Source organism: Poecile atricapillus, chromosome Z, assembly GCF_030490865.1.
Source record: "Poecile atricapillus isolate bPoeAtr1 chromosome Z, bPoeAtr1.hap1, whole genome shotgun sequence".
NCBI lineage: Eukaryota > Metazoa > Chordata > Aves > Passeriformes > Paridae > Poecile > Poecile atricapillus.
Genome location: NC_081289.1, coordinates 108,614,538 through 108,635,557, shown reverse-complemented (window position 1 = coordinate 108,635,557; position 21,020 = coordinate 108,614,538). Strand labels below are relative to the sequence as shown.

Below are 21,020 nucleotides of genomic sequence, written 5' to 3'. Positions count from 1 at the left end.
TCATTGCTTAAAGTACACTGAGCAGACTGACTGGGAGTTCTCTGATACTTCAAAAATTACTTTTTCTTGTAATTACTAAAGACATGAACTTTATTAACAGCTGTTTTCACTTGAATTCCTCAGAAGCAACTTCTGCTTTCTCTTGACTGGATAATAACACCAACACTGTTATCTAAAATGAAATTTGCCAGCTGAAAAATACCTAAAAGTTACAACTTCTCTGAGTGTCTCATAAAGGTAGCCAACATGGTTTTACAGCATCAAGAACTTGCATCATGAACATAATAAGGAGTTATCAGCTCCTCACATTTTGCCCTTTCTATTCAAAAAGTTCACCACCTACAAAAACATCAGAGGTACTTGCTTGTTACTTTCATCTGAGAAGGTGCTGTTAATAATACAAGGCTCATCATTCTAACTTGTCATGTATCCTAGTTAGCAGTCTAAAAACCACTGAACCATGACAAATATGAAATTAGTCATATATTGAAAAACAGCAACTATGCTAGTACAACACACAAAAGACACTCAATAAATTTGACTGCAATATACAAACAGGAATCTTATTATTTCTAAAGCTCAGTAACAAATTATGGTTTTATTGCATTGTATAGCAACAGGTTTCATAATATACTAAAAAGAAAAATAACTAAATGCAGAGTATTTCTTATAAAACTTGCAAATACATGCATTGGAAAAAGTTGGAAATTCATAGGGGTCTTATCCCTTCTTCCCACTCTTACAGTTTGCCAAGGATAGGTGCTTCCCCACATATCCTAAACTACATGTTTTTTTCTATATTAGATACAGAATAATCTTTCCCATGCTCATTTATAATCCAGTCTCTAGAATATTCACGTTCACAATTTGATAGTAATGAATGTGTAGGCTCACTATCTTGCCTAGAGGGGAAGGGCTGAACCCTAATTCACTCTGGGAGTAGAGGTATGTGATCAGCATCTCTCTGTAGGAAGACATGGCACTGAGTGGAAAGCCTGTATTGGAAGGAAGAACCAGTCTTGCTGAACCTTAAAAAGAAACAGCAACAGGCTAAGAAGGCTATGTTGTGCATGTGAGGTATTGTGGTGGCACTGAGAGGTATGAAACAACGGAAACAGTGATGAAACTGAACCTTCTTTTCTTCTCCATGTGAATAGCTCTGTTGTACATCTGGATTCTGGCAAGAAGGACATGGGACAATTAAAAACTTATATTAACAGTTAGTTGTTGTTTTTTGTTTGTTCAGTTGGTTGCAGGTTTTTTATGTCAAAGTACGGAGTCACAATAAAGACCACTTATTTTTCTCCTTCAGTTGTGTAAATGTTCTCTTTAGGCTTTAGCAGGTAAGTAGCTAAAGTAAGTTAGTAACTGGAAGTGTGGCATTCTTCATTGACAATCTCCCAGAAACTTTTAAGAAATCAAATGCATGGCATATAACAAAGGTGTTAGTTACAACAGCATACAGATGTTTTCAGACAGCAAAATGCCTTTGTCTTAACCATAACAGTTTGAGGCTGTAGATGCTGAAATTATGTTAGAATCCAGAGAAAACAGAACAATAATTTAAAGCACTGGCACACCACTGCTACAGCCATAAACAAATATCTCTCACTTGAAATGGGAGTAGAGGTAGATTATATTCCTGAAGAACAGTTAACTCAGTAAAAATACAACGTTTTACAGCTATCTAACATAGTTCTGTTCACCACTCCTCAAATTTGAGGAGTGTTCACCACTCCTCAAATGTTCTACTGACAATTGCATAAATAGTATCAGATAATATGCTTACATTTAGTGGATGACAATGATTGTTCAGATGACTCTCCAAGAAGACCCTTCAATTTCTTCTTCAGCTCTCTGCTGGTTTTCTTATAGAAAAATAAATCTTTTTCCAGTTGCTGGATTTTTACTTCATACCCTTTCAGGGTTTCTGCAATACCTTCACTATTTTTTTCTAGAAGAAATAAAACAAGTTTAAGAACCAAGCATCTGTGTCAAAAATCAAGATGCCCAACTAGACAGAGTATCTCGATGGCAGTTTGCTTGCAATGTGCATGTTTTAACTAACATGAAATAAGATCAAAAAGGCAGTGCCAATCCCACCTTTTAGTTGTAATAGTATTTAGAAGATCAAGATCAACAGAACTGATATCTTACGACTCTTCAATATCAGTATACTCAATATGAAAATAAAACAATTCTGATACTTCTTTAAAAAAATACTCAATTTTGCATTCATACAGACACCATGTGTCTGTTCCTTGACATCTTACATAATGATAGAATTAGTGACAACCAAAATATATCTCTGAACCTTATTATTTTATTTTTTTTTCATATGGAATACAGTATTTCCATTAATGACTGAAGAAAATACTTGGTGTATAATTCCCGTCCAAGAAGAAAATACCTTTTAAATTATTCAATATAAGCTGTATTTTTTTCTCATGTTCTTGGCGCTGGTGAGTCAGCTGCCTGTCACACTGCAACTTGATGTGTTCAAGTGCAGATTCTAATTCACGCATCATGTTTTTCTGGTGTATGGACTTCATTTCCTGTTCTTCAATCTGCACTTGTAATTTTCGTTCAGACTCACGTAGGCCAACAATCTTAGAAAGAAACACACTTTTTTTGATTTATCAAAACATTTTAAGAAGATCTTTTACCCTTCAGCCTAACAGATTAAAACATACAAAAGCACTGGATATCTACAAGTAATTAAGCTTATACTGGAAATAGACTTCCTACTGCTACAAGTTGTCACTTCAGGACTGGTTACATTTTGATCACATGGACTAGTAGATTTTTTTTAATACCCTGTGCAAAATTTAAACTGAAAGAATATTGCTTTCCAGATTCTGAAAAACTTCCAACTTGCATCCCATAGACAACTTTTTTACAAAATTATCAAAGGTTCATCCAAGGTCACAAAGACACCCTGTCATAATGCATTTAATATTTATGTTTCCAAATGTCAATATGATTTCTAAGCATGTAGCTGCACACACTGCAGAGAGCGTATGCAAAATCAGTTTATACTGGTGTCATGGTTTGACACTGGCTAAAAGCCAGGCACTCATGAAAAACTATTCACTTATTTTCCCCTGCTATAGTTGAGCAGAGGAGGAGGAAAGAAAAACTAAAGGGCTCGTGAGTTAAGGACTGGGAGGAAACACTTTAAGGGCAAAACAGGCTCAAATTTAAATGGTAAAATGAAAAACTTATTAAAATAATTAAAAAAGGATAATGAAAACCAAAAGAAAATCTTTTGAACATCCTTTTCCACCCCCCCTCCAGCCCCTCCTTCCTTCCACTGACAGCAGGTTGTGAGAGCTTTCGTCAGTTTTTTCACTTGAAATTTTTCTTCAGTTCACTTAAGGAGAGGATTTTCTTTTGCTGTGCCATGGGACACTGTTCTCTGCATTCTAGCATGGTTCTAATTTTCATGAGTAGAAGTCCTGCCTGACCTGCTGTAACATGAGTCCCTCTAAAGGACAACGCAATCTTCCCAAAACTGCATAGCATGGGTGATTTTAGTTCATGGGGTGTAGTCTTCTAAGGATAAGCTGTTCTAGTTTGGAAACAACGGCTCTCTATCTTCTCTCTCTGTTCAAGCTTCTCACTAAACTACAGCTTTTCAGCATCCACTCACTCCAGCATGAGCACTTTTTCTCACAGGCTGCAAGGGGATTTCTGCATCCCCCCATGCACTTCATGAATTACAGTGAAACAGTTTATTGCATTTTAAGTCCTCACCACGGCGTGTAGAAGAATCTCAGCATAGAAGAGTCTCACCTCTGATGTTTGGAGCACCTCTCCTTCCTTTCACTGACCTTAGTGTTGCCATGTTGTTTTCCTCATGTGTTTTCACCTCCCTTTTTCTGACTCAGAAGAAAATTGTCTGAAGGTTCGTTTGTTCTCAAGTTCTATCCATTAAAAAGTTCTTACAGGGTTTTGCAACACTAAAAGTTCAATCTCGTCCAGGTTCTCTATTGGGGAAATGCTCCCCATGCCCCTTGCTGTTGGCCACATGGTCCCTCCCACTGCTATGTGCGCAGTTCCAGCCACCGTAGCAGGCACCAGTCAGTGCCTCTCTTCATGCAGGGCACCTGAAAGGAGGAGCCACTACCGCTGTCCCTGCCCTTCTGCCCACAGCACGGCTGCCTAAAAACGGCCAGGCAGGCACAGGTCACCACTGGCCGTGCCGAGGTGGCAGCAGCTGCATGGCCACAGCAGCCACGTGGTGGTCACGGCATGCCCCCAAGCCCTCAGAAAAGAACTGCACACTTTTTTTTCCTTCTTAAAGATGTCGTCACAGAGGCATTATGAACTTCTCCAATTAGGGCAGCAGCATGTCCATTGTCAGAACCTTCAGAGATTGGCTCTGCTGGACATAGTAGAAGCTTCGAGCAGCTTTCTCTATCATAAGCCACTTCTGCCCCCACTAAAAGCCAGGCCATGTTAAACCAACACAACTGGATTTAGGAAAAAGACAACAGGAATAGCTTTATGAAGCTTTCTGAAAGCTTGCAATCAGGAAGAATTTGAAGACAACACCACTGTTTAAACATGCTATTTCTCTGTAAGTTAGCAACACAAAGCACTGGAAAGAGGCAAGGTAATCTGCAGATTTTCAGCACCTTTCTAGCTAATGACATCAAATCAAGATATACAAAGTTAACCCACAAGTATCCTATTCAAGTTAACATAAAATTAAACATAATTTAATAGCAGATCTATGTAACCTGAAGATATATTTACCAAAAGCTTTTTAAATTTATTTTTATTTCTTGTCACCATGTCAGTATCTGGAATAGCAATAGAAAATGGGATAAAATAATATTCATAAGCCAAAACAAACCTTGTTGAAATAACTGATGATGATAGCTCTGAGCTCAGCAGCAGACAGGGAAACTAGTTTCCCTATTACATTATGCTTGTTCTGTGAAAGACTCTGAGAAGACGACCTAAGTAAGTGCTGGCGATTATGAATACTTTCATTCTTGTAATCAATTGCAGCTACAAGGGCTTCAATTCCTTCTTCAAGCTGGAGAAGAATATGTTCTTCCTACAGAGAAACACATGAGTGAGCTCTTAAAAAAAAAAAAAAAAAAAGCTCAAAATTAATCTTTCAAGACATCTTTAACTTTATTCTCAAGAACAAACCTAAACTGAATGGTAAGATGAACTAGTTGTAGGACAGACAGTGGAGTGGAGAAAATAAGAGGTAGAGTGCAAATCTAGAACTTTTCCTCCTATAGCACTCTTGCCACAATACAGAGGTTGATCAAATGGCTCATCACAAAACTAGAAATTATGTTTCTCTTTTTATCCTTCCCTCATCCTCACCACAGTTTGACTTCTGCTATTTTTTTTTTTATTATTTATTTTTGGATGTACTAGTTTTCTGTTGGATTAATGAATTTATCAATCAGTCAGTAGGGAGTTTGGTGACCATGACTTGTGTGGGGAAGTGGCAGAAATGCCTGGCCTGAAGCACTGCAGATTTTGATGAATGAGGTGTACTGGAATATCATCAACCTCAGCCATAGTCTCATATTGCTTCTCAAGACCTAAAAGTAATCTGTGCATTTTATATGAATTTATTTTATCTTCAACATAATGATACTGACCAACTCCAAGTAATGGGCCACCTATGTAATATGACTAATTTTCACTGTAAAAATATGAAGTACTTCAGGTAAAGTTTGCTTTTTCACAAGATTCTATGAAAAAAATCAAGGGGCGTCACTATGTGAATACATTGCTTGTTCTGTATCCTGACATTAAAATACCTGCCTGTGAAAAACTGATGAACTTCTGGTTACCTTACTTCTCATTATATGACTCTTAGACCAATAGAGTTTGGCAAGGCACTATCTGACTTATGTTCCTCTGATCTTAAACTTCATTCACCAGTATATAATTGGCGTTATCATAGCAGTATTCTAAAATCGCTATTTACAAAAGTATCCAGCTTCTCCTCCTTATTTCTAGCTTACCTGATATTTGGAGACATTTTAGGTTCCAACTGGAACTCTTTATTATCAAACAATACCTAAATCCAGTATTTATCTCTGAGGTTCTTACTTACTTCAGTTGACAACACTTTACCATCTTTCAGTTTCTCCTCCATACTGTTTCTCCTTCTGAGCAGCTGGTCCCTTTCCATTTGGAGAGCCTGAATTTTTTCCAAAATGTCTGACTTGTTTTCAGTGGTGCTGCCCTGAAGCTGCATACTTTTATCACACAGCTCCTGATCCAGCATACTCAAGCGGGTAGATAATTTCATACTATCTTTGTTTAAAGCCTAAAAAAAAACCCACAGCAATCACAGATATAAAAATGAGATACTCCTTTCCAGCAAGAAAACAGTAGGTGATACTGTCATATTCTGAAATGAAAAAAATTGTTTCTTGCAATGGAACCTCATTTACTTTGAGCGGACAGATACCATAAAAAAAAAAAAAAAAAGCTTTACATGCAGTTTTCTACATAATAAAAATTAAAGATGGTAGCCGTTATATTTAACAATAATACTTTGTTTTCACTCTTTCTACTGAAAAGTAAATATTGCAAATATTCCCTGCTGTGTTCTTTAGATTGCAGAAGGACTTAGTCATATTCCTAAATAATATATCATAGATATCATATAATTTAATGTTCTGCAGTAACAGAATTCCACAGTTCAGAATTGTTTTATTTTGATTTTTGTTTCGTTGTTGCAATTTTGGGGAAGAAAAAGTAAATAAAAATTATTATCTATGTTAACTACATTTTAAATGTCAATTGGTCAAGCTACATATTATCTACATCACAGTGGTACAGACACAGTAGGCCCCTTGAGCTTCCTCTGCTATCTTATCTGCCCACCCCCACCACCAGTCTTTCAGTCAGCCTTATGACTGTGGTGAGTTTTGTGATTGTTTTCTTGAATCACCTGGCTAGATCTCAGTTTCTTGATTTCCAGGTGGCTTTTCTCTTGCAATAATGCTTCTTTTTTTGCTACAATGGCTTCTCTTTTCTTTAAATCTTCTTCTAGTTCTGCTAACTGTTGGTGCTGTTGAAGAATTCTTTCCATTTCTTCATCCAGCCACTTCTTCTGCTCTTCTAATTTCTAAAGTTTCAAGAGAGATCCAGAGAGCATCAGCCAAGACACTTGGAGTCAGAATGTTATGATTATGTTTTACCTTTCTTCAGAATTACTTATAAAACTGTGGAAGACATTAACATATCTAATGTCACTATTAATTCTGCAACAGAATCCTTACTCAGAATAATACGAAAGACTGGACTGACTTAAAAGGGGCCTCAGCAATGTTACATTGCTACATCTCATATAAACAAACTGGTATCAGATGCAGTATCTTTTCTAAAGAATATATATTTTAAAACTAGTTATATAAATAGATGTCATCTACCCAAGCACAGTAACTAGGTTTAGATGGTACCAAGAGAATTCAGCTAGCCCATCCTCATTGCATTTTAGCTGCCCAAAACCAGCTCTTTGTGGAAAAACACTGAGTGACAAGAAATAATGAAAGAATAAAAGACAGTAAATGATAGCTCTGATCCTGCAGGCATGGTCCATTAAAAATATATTCTGAAGCCACAGTTTATCAGTGGATATATTCCTGTTAAGGCTAAAAAGCTTTCTGTATTTAACTTTTAAAATTTCTTTTCACCTTTAAAGACTTAGGGTAATTCATATTCCAGAGTCCACATCTGAAACTATCTAGGTGGCTACATAAGATACATACTCTTCTAACCCTGTTATCAACAACTAAAGCCAGAAACCAGTACAATTTATGTCAGAGTATAAATCAAAACAAAATAAAACGCCTGAACAACCCACGGAACACTGAAAACACAGAACATCAAGGTCACCCTCAAACCTACCAGACAACCAAACTTGCTGAATTCACAGGTATCTGAATCAGTATTTTTGACAAATTATTTGGGGGGGTGGGTGGGCAGGCAAAAGATACTAAAGGTTCTCCTTTCTTTCATTCAAAAAGAGCAGAGTAAAAGAGCTGCTAGGTTCTACTCCCAGTTTTTGCTAAAAAAAAAGAAGATGAAACTATGATGGAATACTCTTTTTTCCAAACAGTTTACAAAAATAGATGACTAGGGATGAAGAAAGATTTTTCTATTTCAGAGGTCACACATATTTGGAATAGATTAACTACCTGTAGTTTCTGTGGAGTTCCCACTAAGTTATTTTTCTTTTTAAAAGCAGCTATTTCTTTATCCTTAAGTTTAAGGATCTTCTGTTGTTGCTCCATCTTAAGTTGAAGTTCCTGTGAACAAACAAAAAGCTCCATTTTTCTTACATCAGTCAGTCAAATAAATTTCATGTGAGAGTCCCCACAAGATATAATCTGAAATACTGACCCTTTATAACTTTATTTATAATTTATTTATAACATTGCAATTCGGAACTGAACATCAGGTAACAAAATGAAAAAAAAATTGAAAGAGAAAGGCAAAAGGATATTAAAGTAAAATGTTTATAGACAGTTTCTTTGGTGCATTTATGAAGAAATTAAGTCAGTATTAAAAATTAGGAGAAAGCCTGGTTTGATTTATTGATTTATTGGGGAAGTAGGGGCAAAAATTATTCATCCTAATCTTTGTCACAGGGAAAGAGGAAGAATCCTACTTTAATTTGTTGCTGATCCTGCTGAAGCTCTGCTTCCAGTTGTTTCTTCTTTTCACTCTCCTCAAAGAGTCTCTTCTGTATCTGGGATTGCTGATGCTTCATCTGAGCCACTTTCTGCTCCAGTTCTCTTGCTTCTCTCTCACTTTGATTAGATAATGAAGCCAAATTCTTGATGTCTTGCTGCTTCTTCTGCAAGGTCTGAATGTTCATGTCAAATTTCAGCTTAAAAGCAGGAAATAACTGAAAATGTAACTGAAATATGACTCAGTTTCATTTTTTATTTCACTGAATTCTTAGGGTCAACAAGATTTAGTAACTTCTGCCCAAACAATCACTTGTTATTGCTATAGTTTCTGAGCTGTCTGGTGAAGCTGGCACAGGCAGAATTAAACATAATAATATTAATACTAATACTAATACTAATACTAATACTAATACTAATACTAATACTAATACTAGTAATAAAGGTACAGTTCATGCTTGACAATACAGTGGAAGTACTAAAATCTAGCAGAAACCACAGTTCTGGAAAATTTTCAGAGACACAATAGTGCCAGAATGCTGGTGTCAGAATGCTGGTACTGAGCTCAAGTCAGTAAGCAAACCACCTCTTTCTGTATGGAACCTTGCTAACCTGCCATTCCAGGATTGAGAGGCACAGAGGACCTAAGCTGGCCCTATACAGAATGCTGACTTAGACATAGCAGAACTTAAAAATAGAAGGTCAGTGTCAAACAAACATATCTGTGTTGGACCTGGTCTTGCAAAGCATCACAGGGATTTGCTTAGAGCTAGAATTTATATACCATTTTCATAAAGCATCAATTTTATTTATGGCAGGTAATACATTTGTAATACCCTCTCTTAGATAAGTTCTTCTATTGGACTATATACAATGATGTATGGACATCTCATATCTCCCAATACTTTCATAGTTTCTTACATACCAAGAAGACATTTTATGTATCTAACCAAGTAGATGTTAACCAGTGGTTTGAGTATAATAGTATTAAGTTTCTCACTAACTACTTCAATCAAACCAGCTTCCAGTCTGTAAAACAGGTAAGAATTTTACAAGCAGAGCGTTAAGGTTCAGACAGAGATTTGCGAATCTTAAAAATCAGATCAGAAATACCTGCACTTTCAACTTAGCTGCCTCCATCTTCTGGTACTCTTTCTGTAACGTAACTTTCTCAGGAATGTCTTTCAGCTCTTTACTGTCCAGCTCCTGAAGCTGCTTTTGTGTTTCAGCCAGTTCTCTTTTGGCCTGCTCAATTTCTTTCTCCAGTTTACTCATCTTCAAAGAATATTGCCTGCTTACAGACTGAGCATCCTTACCTTAAAGACAGCATATACAAAGAGTTTAAAATGAACATGATAATCAGTTGAAATATAATACTCACTTTTGGAGTTGAAACATTACTTACTTTGCTTTGGCTAAGTCAGTAATTTCTGATACATTTTCCAACACTAAAGGAATCTGCAGTTCCCTTCTAACTCTGAAATGGAGATAAAGAGAGTCCTAAACCTGAACGTTTCATGAGTCACCTCATGCCACCAAATAAAGTACCATCTGAGTGTCAGAGTTAAATTCTTCTGCCTACTGTAGATTTTGATAAATTGGCTAGCCTGTATTTCATAATTTTGTTTTGTTTTATTTTTCCCAGAATAATATGCCATTTATTTATTACTCAACTTTCAGCTTAATAATTAGTAAATAATTTTGGATTGTGTTTCTACTCTGTGACTTGTCCTGTTCGGGAAATCTGGGATGGCACAGAGTCCTTCTCAGACCACCTCAAAAGAAGAAAAACAGAAGAAGAAAAAGGAGAAGAGTGTGATTGGAGGGACTGAGGAAAGAGATCCTTCCTGTCATCACAATGCTAGTGTCTGTCAGGACAGCTGTGTAAGGGACATAGGCTATGAGGGACACTAACTATTCCCTTCATCCACTTCTGACTGCCATTTCTCTACTGTTAAAGAATATAGAAGAGACGATGTATCTTTTCTCCTATCCCAGACACTATGTCACAAATACCTGTCTACAAAGTGATCAGTAGCACTGGCCATACATTAAAAATTACACTGCTGTTGGATAAAAGCAATAATCTGCAAAGCACAAAAAATATTTAACAAATAATCTTCATGTCATAGAGTAGGCTGTAATAAAAATTTTCAGTGTGATCAGAACAAGTAATCAGAAAAATTTATGGATTTTTAGGCTATTAAAAGTATTCTTGCCTAAGATAGTCATGTAAATACTAAGACATACAGGACTTCAGGTTTTCTGTGCATTTTCTTTTGTTTCTGAACATCTTCATTCTCTACAGTATCCAATATCCAGTATCCCTACAGTAGCCAGTTACCTGTTCTTACTAACTCCTTAATAAGTTCCTCTTTCCTTTTGATATTAAGTGAAAGTTCTCTTATTTTTTGCTCAGCCTCAGCAAGTCTCAATTCTGAATTCTTTAACTTCTGCATGTTAAAAACATGGATTTTCTGGAGGCTGTCAATCTCTTCACCTTGAAAAAAACAAAACAAAATAGAGTTATAAAATCTGGAATAGATGCTGTATTCAAAAGATAGTGCTCTGCAATATTGACTGTGTGCAGTTCTTTCATATGAAGTACAAGAATCAAAAGGAGAGAAGAAAGCAGGGTATTTTTCCCTGACATGTATCTAAACAGGAAAAAAAAAGAATGATACGCACTTGCATTTCAAGGCTCTAAGTCTGAAAAATATTCCAGAAAACACTTCAATATTTCTGGTAAGATAACAGAATCAATTTTCTTTCAATGAAGCAGTACTAAAAATTTATATCTGACTAGCTTTTTCATAAGTGAATGGCTTCCCAGCTAGTAGGTATTACTTAGAGGTTACTAACATCAATTTCAGAATGGTAAAGAAAAACATCAATTGGAAAACCTACATTGAATTATAACCAAAAAAATATTTGTAACAAATACACATATTTTGCTGGGAAAACTATGCTAAACATGTGCTAAAGACATTATTGCATATTCTGATACTGTAGTAAGATTTCCTTTAATGACTTCCATTGTACCTGTGGTTGTGTCAGTTTGTAGCGCAGATTTATTGGACAAACCAGACTTGTCTACTTGACATTTCACGTCACTTACATCAGGAAGGAAGCACAAAGAAGTGTGATTTTGTGTCCATGTTTGGTTCATGGAATGCCTATAGAAGAATGATAAACATACTACTCTACAAATACACAGGGATTTTTTTTTTTCTTCAAGCATCATGCAAAGTAGATGATCTTAACAGAGAAGAATCTCAGACTTACAAATTTATGCCTTCTTTCTCATCCACATCACTTCCACACATACCATCATCCAATCCCCCAATCTTCAAGGTAGATTCTGACCCCCAAGCAAGGATTACGCAATCTTTGCTAAACCTACATATATTAAACTTATTTTGCAGTATGCCCAGTTGGTCCCAGAGGTTTATAGTAAGTGTCATTAAAGATGATCTCATATCATGGAAGGATTAGGCAGTAATACTACCTTTGCTATAATTTTTTCTGCAACAAAAGTTAAACAACAAAAAATTACTTATATAAGGTTTTCTCTTCGCTGCTTGTGTTTTCATCACTCTGATCAGAGAGGTGGTGGTGAAGGACTTTATCTTGATCTTCTAACTTGCTCAGCATAATCTGTCTGCGAACATGGAATTCTGCCATTATCTGGGCCAGGGACAAGACAGGGGGGCTGGTATACCCCTGTCAAAAAGCACATGAAAATAGTGATGGGTAAAAATACTTGCAACAACTTAGCAATTTGTTACTCATATTTTAAAAAATATTTCACTACTTGAGCTTGTAAGCAAAATTACACAGGTTTTCTATAGTAACTGTGAATACCTTTGTAACAAAAGGTTTTGCAAGAGCCTAGAGGAGTTGTGAAACATGAAAGAGGGCATTGTTACTAATTCATTATCCCATGTACTTAATATATTGGTAAGAATAATAATTCATTTTTTATAATGTTTCAAACTTGAACCTGCAAAACCCCCAGAAAACCAGCTGGGTGATGAAAACATGAGAGCCATAGCACTTGTAGGTGGGAATTTTAAGCCTAAATATTTTGGATAATTGTGATATAAACAAATGTTACAAAACTAATTTTTTAGTCTTCAGTGGGAAGTTAAGCAGCAGTATCTGAGAAAGCCACCATATGTTATTATCTCATGTCTAATCACTGGCCTATAATAATTACAAAGCAGAAGGGGGAAAATTTGAGTAGACCTTACCTTTTGTATCTCTGTCCCTGAAGTTAGGGGAAGGGGGCGTAGCAGGTTTTTTGTGGCTGGAACACTGTAGGGCCTCCTAGCAAATGTCATGACAGCTGGCCCATCTTCATAAGCATGTGGGAAATCTAAAGCTTTCACATCTGTAAACTTCTCTAATTTCAACTTTAGCTGATCAATGAGTATTTGCTGTTCCACCATTTTCTCAGTCTCATGGAAAAAAAAAAAAAAGCATAAGCAAAACTGAGCTCTGTATGATATTCATGACTTCTAATTCCTCACAAAGGTCATGAATCTTGTAAATCACTCATCGACCCTAAGTTATTCTGCTGGGCACAGAAAAATTCTGAAACAAACTGAGAATTCTATGACACCATCAGTCTCAGCACCCCCCACCCCACCCTCACACCCCCCACTCCCCAGTCCAATAACGTTTAGATGCATTTTTGTTCAGAAAGACCTACTCCAGTGTCCTTGATTACAGAAAGAGTGCCAATATGGGGTGTAACCAAATAGAGTATTCTACCCATTACTGACAAACTGTTAATGATGAGACATCAGGCTACAAGCTGGGTGTTAAATGAGGTACGGGAGAAGAGCCAAACCCTGTGAGGAGGTGAATTTTTCTGCACAAATGATTCTGCAGTGCCAACTCCTTCTGGAGGATGCTTGCCGCTTTCCTTCTGTAGATCTTGAGCTTGCTAAGGAAATTATGGTGGGTAGTATGTGCATAACATTTCAAGGTCAAGAAGACTGCCAATAGAATAGTCAATATTCTGCTGGTATTGCCTGACATGTGGATGTCAGATAAGTTATTATACTAATTTTTAAAAGATAAAAGCATAAACATGGATAGCTAGTGCTCTTCTCCTTATTATACTTTTTCTCCTTTTTCCTTTGCTGATGTCTCGAGGAGAGTCAGTGCATGAAAGGTAAGCAAAGGAAAAGAAAACTAGTTATGATCGTTTTCTTCTGTCACTTTCTTTGTTTTCTGTCACTTCTGGCTAAATGTTCTTTTTAGCCTACACTGTGACATTGACATAGTATCAACTGTGTCAACTGTGACACAAAGTAGTGTCTGCTTACATAATTTTTGGAGGATACTAGGTAGCTGTCACAGGAGTAGATAAAAGGTTACTTCAATATCAGAGACAAGAAGGAAGCTTGAGAGCTTTCAGGCACCATTTTGGCATTTAGTTCACTAAACTGCCACATCTATTTTAAAACATACAAAGCAGGTAGAATAATGAAAGGCAAGTGCTTCTGTCAAATATTTTACATTGTATTCACTGGCATATGCAATTTAACACATGCATGTGAAGTTTATACACATACATATTTCATGTAAGGGTGTTACACTGTGGAGTTGTATGTGCAATTGTACCAGGGACAAATAGCTTCAAGGTGGATCAGTTGGCTTCTTCCAAAATGTTACTTCTTCCAAAATGATAACAAATACGATATTCATACATATATTCTATTTTCGGTGACATAGGAATAATATGTATTGTATTCCAACACAATGTCAACTTGTAAGGCATTGTATATTTGTGTTTGGAAGGAACTTTCAGTCTAAGACAACATAAAGAATGATGAAAAACATGTTACTCGAAGTAGAAGAATGCAGAATGTATCATGAGCTATTACTCAACTTCCTTGTTTTTTGTGGGCTAGATTTTACCCATACTTCATAAAGAATAAAAAACAATAGAATGAGTTGAAAATGGATATAATCTTGGCCTTATGGATGAGTCAGTTTGGATAACATAAGTACTTTTGAACAATGTGGAGAATGCTGTAGGAGAAGCAGATAAGGTCTCCAAACTGGCATTATCTACAAACCTGAGGCTGGGTGGAAGAAAAAGCAGTAAGTGATCCTGGGATCATGTACATGTTTTTGTTTATTAACACAAGTAATCTCTAAAATGGCACTGTTCAAAGTGGAAGAGGAAGCACACATACATGTTTAATTAATAAGACTCAGGCCATAGGTTTTATTTGAAAATGTTTGTTTAATCTGCATTTTATTTCACTGCAAACACTCATATAAAGCAAGCATGAGCTCCTAATTATGTCATCCACTTCTCACTAGAAGCCTAGATAGGCTAATATGACTAAACTAGGTGTGCTGGTTTGAAAGTAAACCAGTGGGAAAAATGAAACCCACACAATGACCTTGAGGGAGATTTCAGGTTAGAGTTACAATTTAATAGAAAAAAAAAATAAAAAAATCTAATGATACATGTTAAAACTAGCTTGGACCCACAAAGTCAGATACAAATCTGGGGAGAGGGTTCAGGAAGCATGGAGAGCATGAATGGTTCACTTCAAGTCATGCACAGCTAAGCTCATATACAATCTCCAGGAATCACATTACTGTGACATATCCACTAGATGAACCCAACTCATTCAGTGAAATAGCTCAATTAAAACAAAATGTCCTGTGGAGGCTCCAGAGCCAAAAGCTATCATGGTGTGGAAGGAGGTAAGGTCTTTCCCCATTTTAAAGTTAACAGGAAGGGCTTTTCCCATAATGCTTTGCACCTCCATTTTGTCGTACCCCAGTTTATATACCCAGTTAGCGTGTTGGCTGTCCCTCCCCTTTCTACCTTGTATGTCCCTTCCCTAGAAAGTTCTCCCTTCTCTGTTCCCCTGCTGGCCCCAGTTTGGTGCAATCCTCTGCCCCTGTAACCCCATTGTCTCTCCCTCTCCCTGACCCCACCTCTGCACCACTTTCCCCTGCTCCTATTGGACCCTGACCACTGGATCCACCCCCTCAAGTCCACATATATTCCTGGACCCTCAATTGCTCCCTGTCTTTGTTCCTGGACGCCTTCAGTGCATGGTTGGAATAAACCCCACTGGAACTCCAACAGAGACCCTTCCTGCCTCTCTGTCAGCGATTGCCATCTGTGGCATGTCGGAGAGTGTGTGTGTGTGTGTGTGTGTGTGTGGCCTGCCCAGATGCTGTCTCCTCTGGAGGCACTTTTGGGAAGGTAGTGTCGCCCGACCACCTACACCAATGCTACAATGTCCGTAATATTTACTGGTAGTTAAGTAAAAAGAATTCTGAGAGACCTGTTGAATTCATTCACATGGTAGAAGTTCAAGACAGATAAATGTATACCAGTAGAAGAATACCTGTAATCTTTGTGTTTCTTGAGCTTCCTTTAAAAATTCCTGTTGTTCTTCCTTTTCTTGTAGTAATGTCTTTATCTGATTCTGAAGTATCTGCACTTCATGATTCTTCTGGCTAAATAGTTCTTCATCCGTAACTAGTATCTGCTATATAATAAAAGAAAAGTTCAGCTGAGCGAAAGGGACATTATTATTCCTACAACTGGAATAGGAATAAAAATAAAACCTCATTTGTTGTTAAAAGATATAGCCAGAACTGCAAATCTCGATGTATGTATAGCAAATTGTCTAAGTGGTTATCTGTTGTCTGCAGTTTCTACCCACTATTTCTTCACATCTGTTTCATCTATTGATTTTGTTCTGACAAGAATCATTCTTCCAAAGGAGATCATGTGCTTACAACCAAACCTAATTTCTTGAAGTATATATTAAAATCAATTATTCTCTATAGTATGCTGTTACATGTAGCTACAAGATCACAGCTTCTTGTGATTAATACGCTTCTCAAATGAAAACAGTAAGAACAGATGTTCTCAATCTGCAACTTGTGTAACAGTTTAAAGAAACCACAAGAATACTTCTTCATATGTTCTTGTGAACGAACTGGTACTAATTGATGAAGACTTCCAAGTATTGTCACTCCTGAGTGACAGCACATCCAATATATGTACTTCCTAAATGTATATGGGGATGTTCCTAAATGTATATGGGGATGTTCCAAAAAAGAATTATTTATTTGCTCATGTCTCAGTTCTCTTAGGAGACATGCTCTCAGAAAGCTGAGAACTCTTCTCCCCATAGATCATCTCTAGGACCATTTATCTGCTGTGAGAGAAACAGCTAATCAGCACTACCAATATGACAGGATCTTCACAGGATATCTGCATGCTAAGACTCACAGATTTTGTTTGGAACTTTCACCTCATTTGGAAAACCATAAAGAAGTATGATGTCACCAAAAAGCAAAAGTTGATGTCTAACACAAAAGCAAATGTTAGAAAGTTGTTAGACAAAGAAATCTGCAAATAGTTTAGAAACTCAGTTAGCTAGAGGCATGGGAACGGAAAAGGAAATACAGGAGGTTTTGTGAGACCATAGCTGCAGAAATACAGTTTAGGAATTTGCTAAGAGAAAACAGATGAGGCTAACTTCGTAATAGACAGACTAGCATACTACATACATAACTAATATTAGACAAAAGTTGCAAAACTTAGTCACTGGGTTATCTAAATTCACTGGTATCTTTGAAAATATCTGTATTGTAATTATATCCATAATACTTCTGACAGAGTAATATATTTGCAGGACTCGAAACAATTTTTGGACAGCTGCTAAGGGTATGCAACTAAGTACACACTTCCAAAAGACAAGAAAGTTCTCTTCCTCTCTTTCTTTCTCTCTTTCCCTCTTTCTCTTCTTTTTCCCCCAGCTAAGTACACTCCCTTACTTCCACGCCCCCAATCCCAAGGAAAAGTAAAAGAAAGAAAATTTGTGGGTCAAGACAAAAATTGTTCAGTAAGTAAAGTGAAAGAACAGAGAAAACAACACAAGTAATAAAAAAGTAGTTAATTAATGCAAAACCAATCACACTGTTATAGATGGGTAATGTGATGGTTAGCTCTCACAATTAAGGGATAAATACTGTGTGTATGTTAAAAGAAGTTTTACTGATGTATAGTTATGTTATTGTGGTTGGTTGTTTAGATGTCCTGTGTTCTCTCCATAGTCCCCTTTCCCCCTGGATGGTTGCCAAGGGACAGCCTTGGTGGTTGGGACATGTGGCAGGAGGGTGAGTTCCTGTGCCCCTGCATGAGGCAGTTGGGGGCGGGGCAGGCTTGTTGCCAGGGGGTGTGGCATGGCAACACCTGACCGCCAATCAAGTTACAGGAGAGCAGTCTCCACCAATGGACAGTGAAGAAGAGTTGATTGGCAGCCTCTCGGCAGGGCCAGGACTGCCTGAGGCAACCCCCAGGGGTATAAAAGGCAGGGCAGCCTTTTTGTGGGTGAACACATGGTGTGTTAGTTCCATGCTCCCAGTGCTGTAATTTTCCTTTATTCTGTCAGTTTAATAAACCTTTGAAATTTTCAAAAGTGAGCATTGTTTCTCACAACTCTCTGCCTCCAAAGGGTAGACTGATTCCCATTAGCTCCTGAACAAAACTACGTAACTACATAACTACATCCCCCTCCTCCCCCTTTCAGTTTCTGGGTGCATCATATGATGTGAAATACCTCTTTGGGTAACTTGGGTCATCTGCCTGGTTGTACTCCTCCTGCCCCTGGGTGCACTATCTATATTCACTAGTGAATATTCACAGACAGAAAGAGAGTTGGTCCCTTGATGCTGTACAAACATTCCACAGCAAGACCTGAAACACTGATATTTTATCAGCATTGTAGAAATGTAGTCAGAAATGTAAAATGTGGCACCCTGCAAGCATTCATAAAAAAATGAACTCCATCCTGGTCAGACTTAGTACCTCTGCTTAATATTCCATACCACTTATGTCATGGTCAAGCCCTACACTATCCAATGCAACCTCATTAACCATCCCACCTTTCCTTCTCATCCTTTGACTTACGCACAGATATCATTCCTTTAGTCTATAGGCCACTCCTGTAAAATATGCATAAAATGTCCACTGAGTTTATTTAGGCCATGAGGTGGGTTCTGTCTGGTTACAGTAATCACTCAGGACAGGAGCCCAAGCTATGGTAAAAGAATTGTTGTATGATCCTAGAACAGACCAGCACAGTCCTTCCAATATGTCAGAGACTGAAATTTAATTCATGGCTCAAACATTGTCATAACGATTTTTGCCTGTTACGGCAAAACTGTGCAATGAAGCTGCACCACCAAAACCCACAGTGAATGGCCTCCTGTCTGAAACCCTGAACTGTGAGTTAAACTGACTAAGGCTATCTGAGATAAGAAAAGAGACACTATTGGTCGAAGCATCTTAGGTCTGGGAAGTAATGCATAAGGCTGGGAGAGCACTCACAGAAGAGCCAAGTCCAGCAGCTTCAGGGTGAAGGCCATAGCTCCAGGCTAATCTGTTGGCAGGTTTGCATAAACTGCCCCCCACCAAGCAGTTGGGGAGGAGGGTTTCGGATGCATGTGAAAACCTCTGGTCAGAGGCAGTGAACACCCATCCTCCGCTGTGCAGACTACCTCAGCTGCAGGGCCTCACACCCCAAGAATGTCACATCTACAGGACATTCATGTGAGGGGTAGCTGAGAGGGTGTCATGGCCCATTAAAGGCCCCCCCGAAGGGTTCCCCAGACGCTGTACAGTCCCCACAGGACTGTACATGATGAAAAATGATGCAACTGATCCAAAGTCTTTGAAGGAACAGTATCAAACATAACCCCCAACCAGGGAGGACGTTCCCACCTGCCCCAAATGTATATTTATCCATTGGATACTATGCTTTTGGCAGAGGACCCTCACCATCAAGACCACCAGATCGAAAGGATCAACGAGACAACAAGATCCATGGACGGGTAGTATGTTTCTACTTAATCTGTCTGTCACGCTCCCTGTCCTCCCTGTCCTCTCTGTTCCCTCTTTCCTCCCCTCTCCTCCCCTCCCTGGTTGCTGTCATATGATATCTGTGTGTTCTGCCACTCAGATCACATGCACTGTATATTGTGTGGATCTTTTGAGGCCTGATTATTGTCCATGTCACTGAAGACCACCTCCACCACCTCTAATTCCCTCAAACATTAAATATATTCGTCTGTGGCAGCCCACATGCCTCACTGGATGACAATATCTTCTTTAAGAGAGTACTTCATGATCAATAGGAGTCACCTTTGAAACCTGGAGGTGGCTGACTCTCTTCCAATCCCCTCTGTCAAACCCAGAATCCCTAGCAGAGAATCCCTAGGTGTTTCTCTACCTTTTAGTTACAGACAGTTAGCCCTACTATTCCAGTTCTGGAGAAATCAGGTAGCAATTAGCTCATCTTGTCCGGCAAAATCTTAACACATTATCTTGCAGCTAGGTCATGGATAAGGACCAGGTAACTTCCACTTCTTATGAGTTCTGTCTCTTTCCTTTCCTATCCTGCTGTGGAACAGGCTGCCTGTTCTGATTCTTCCTCTCTCCTCCTCTGAGCAGGAGCTGTGTCTTCTCTTTTTAGAAGAATAAGAGAAGTCTCTTATCAACTTGATCTCTGCTTCCACTGTTTCTTCTTTACTGCAAGATCAGCTGTTACAGTTGAGGGTTCAGTCTCTGGTTTAGTGTCTTTGTGGTCTCAGACCAAGAGACCTTCTCAGTCTCACAAGACTTACCACAAGACTGTGGGCTTTTAGACCATAATCTCTTGCATTTCTAAGGGCACTGGACACTGACTTTATAGGCACGGAGCACATCCAACACAGCTATAGAAGTCACTGTGTTTTACCTTTGCTCCTTCAAATGATATATTAGTTTGATGGTTTAATGAGCCTGTTCACACATGAAATCACAAGCTGTCAGAGGCAGCAATGGGCCTGTGCTCCTGCCCAACTACTCCCATACATACTGACACCTCAGGCATCAATCACCTTAGCACATCTTCCTATGTGGCAACCCCAAATAGCTGTGTAACTTTATAAACAATGACCAAAGTTGGGATCCCAATGTATCAGTATGAACAGTGTGATTACAGAAGGATACTGAAGGAGCTCAGAAGCCACTACATCAAGGCTATAAAAAGCTGTTCTGGAGAAGAGGAAGGGATAAGTGCCACTTTTTCCCCTCTCTCCGCAAAATGTCTCTCAGAGAAGAAGAGGGGAAAAGTATAGTATATATAGTGTATATATAGTGTGTGTATATAAATATATATATATAGTGTATATACACCCACCCACCCCCCCCCATATATATAGTGTATATATATATATAGTATATCTATACTATATATGGTTCTATCCATGAGGCAGTTTTTGGAGTACTGGGAC

General features: G+C 38.0%; 1 protein-coding gene across 1 annotated transcript in view; it reads right to left on the bottom strand.

The window, feature by feature from the left end:
- The window catches only part of KIF27 (kinesin family member 27), a 28,317-nt gene continuing 7,297 nt past the window's right edge, over positions 1-21,020 (bottom strand). The window contains exons 5-18 of the mRNA XM_058828093.1: positions 16,076-16,219; positions 12,938-13,144; positions 12,241-12,407; positions 11,727-11,860; positions 11,029-11,184; positions 9,798-10,000; positions 8,663-8,884; positions 8,190-8,300; positions 6,941-7,117; positions 6,095-6,310; positions 4,862-5,068; positions 2,411-2,609; positions 1,790-1,954; positions 1-1,177 (exon numbers count right to left, since the gene is read on the bottom strand). Of these exons, the coding sequence (XP_058684076.1) occupies positions 1,176-1,177; positions 1,790-1,954; positions 2,411-2,609; positions 4,862-5,068; positions 6,095-6,310; positions 6,941-7,117; positions 8,190-8,300; positions 8,663-8,884; positions 9,798-10,000; positions 11,029-11,184; positions 11,727-11,860; positions 12,241-12,407; positions 12,938-13,144; positions 16,076-16,219 (2,310 nt within the window). The 3' untranslated portion in view covers positions 1-1,175. The remainder of the gene's footprint in view (positions 1,178-1,789; positions 1,955-2,410; positions 2,610-4,861; positions 5,069-6,094; positions 6,311-6,940; positions 7,118-8,189; positions 8,301-8,662; positions 8,885-9,797; positions 10,001-11,028; positions 11,185-11,726; positions 11,861-12,240; positions 12,408-12,937; positions 13,145-16,075; positions 16,220-21,020) is intronic.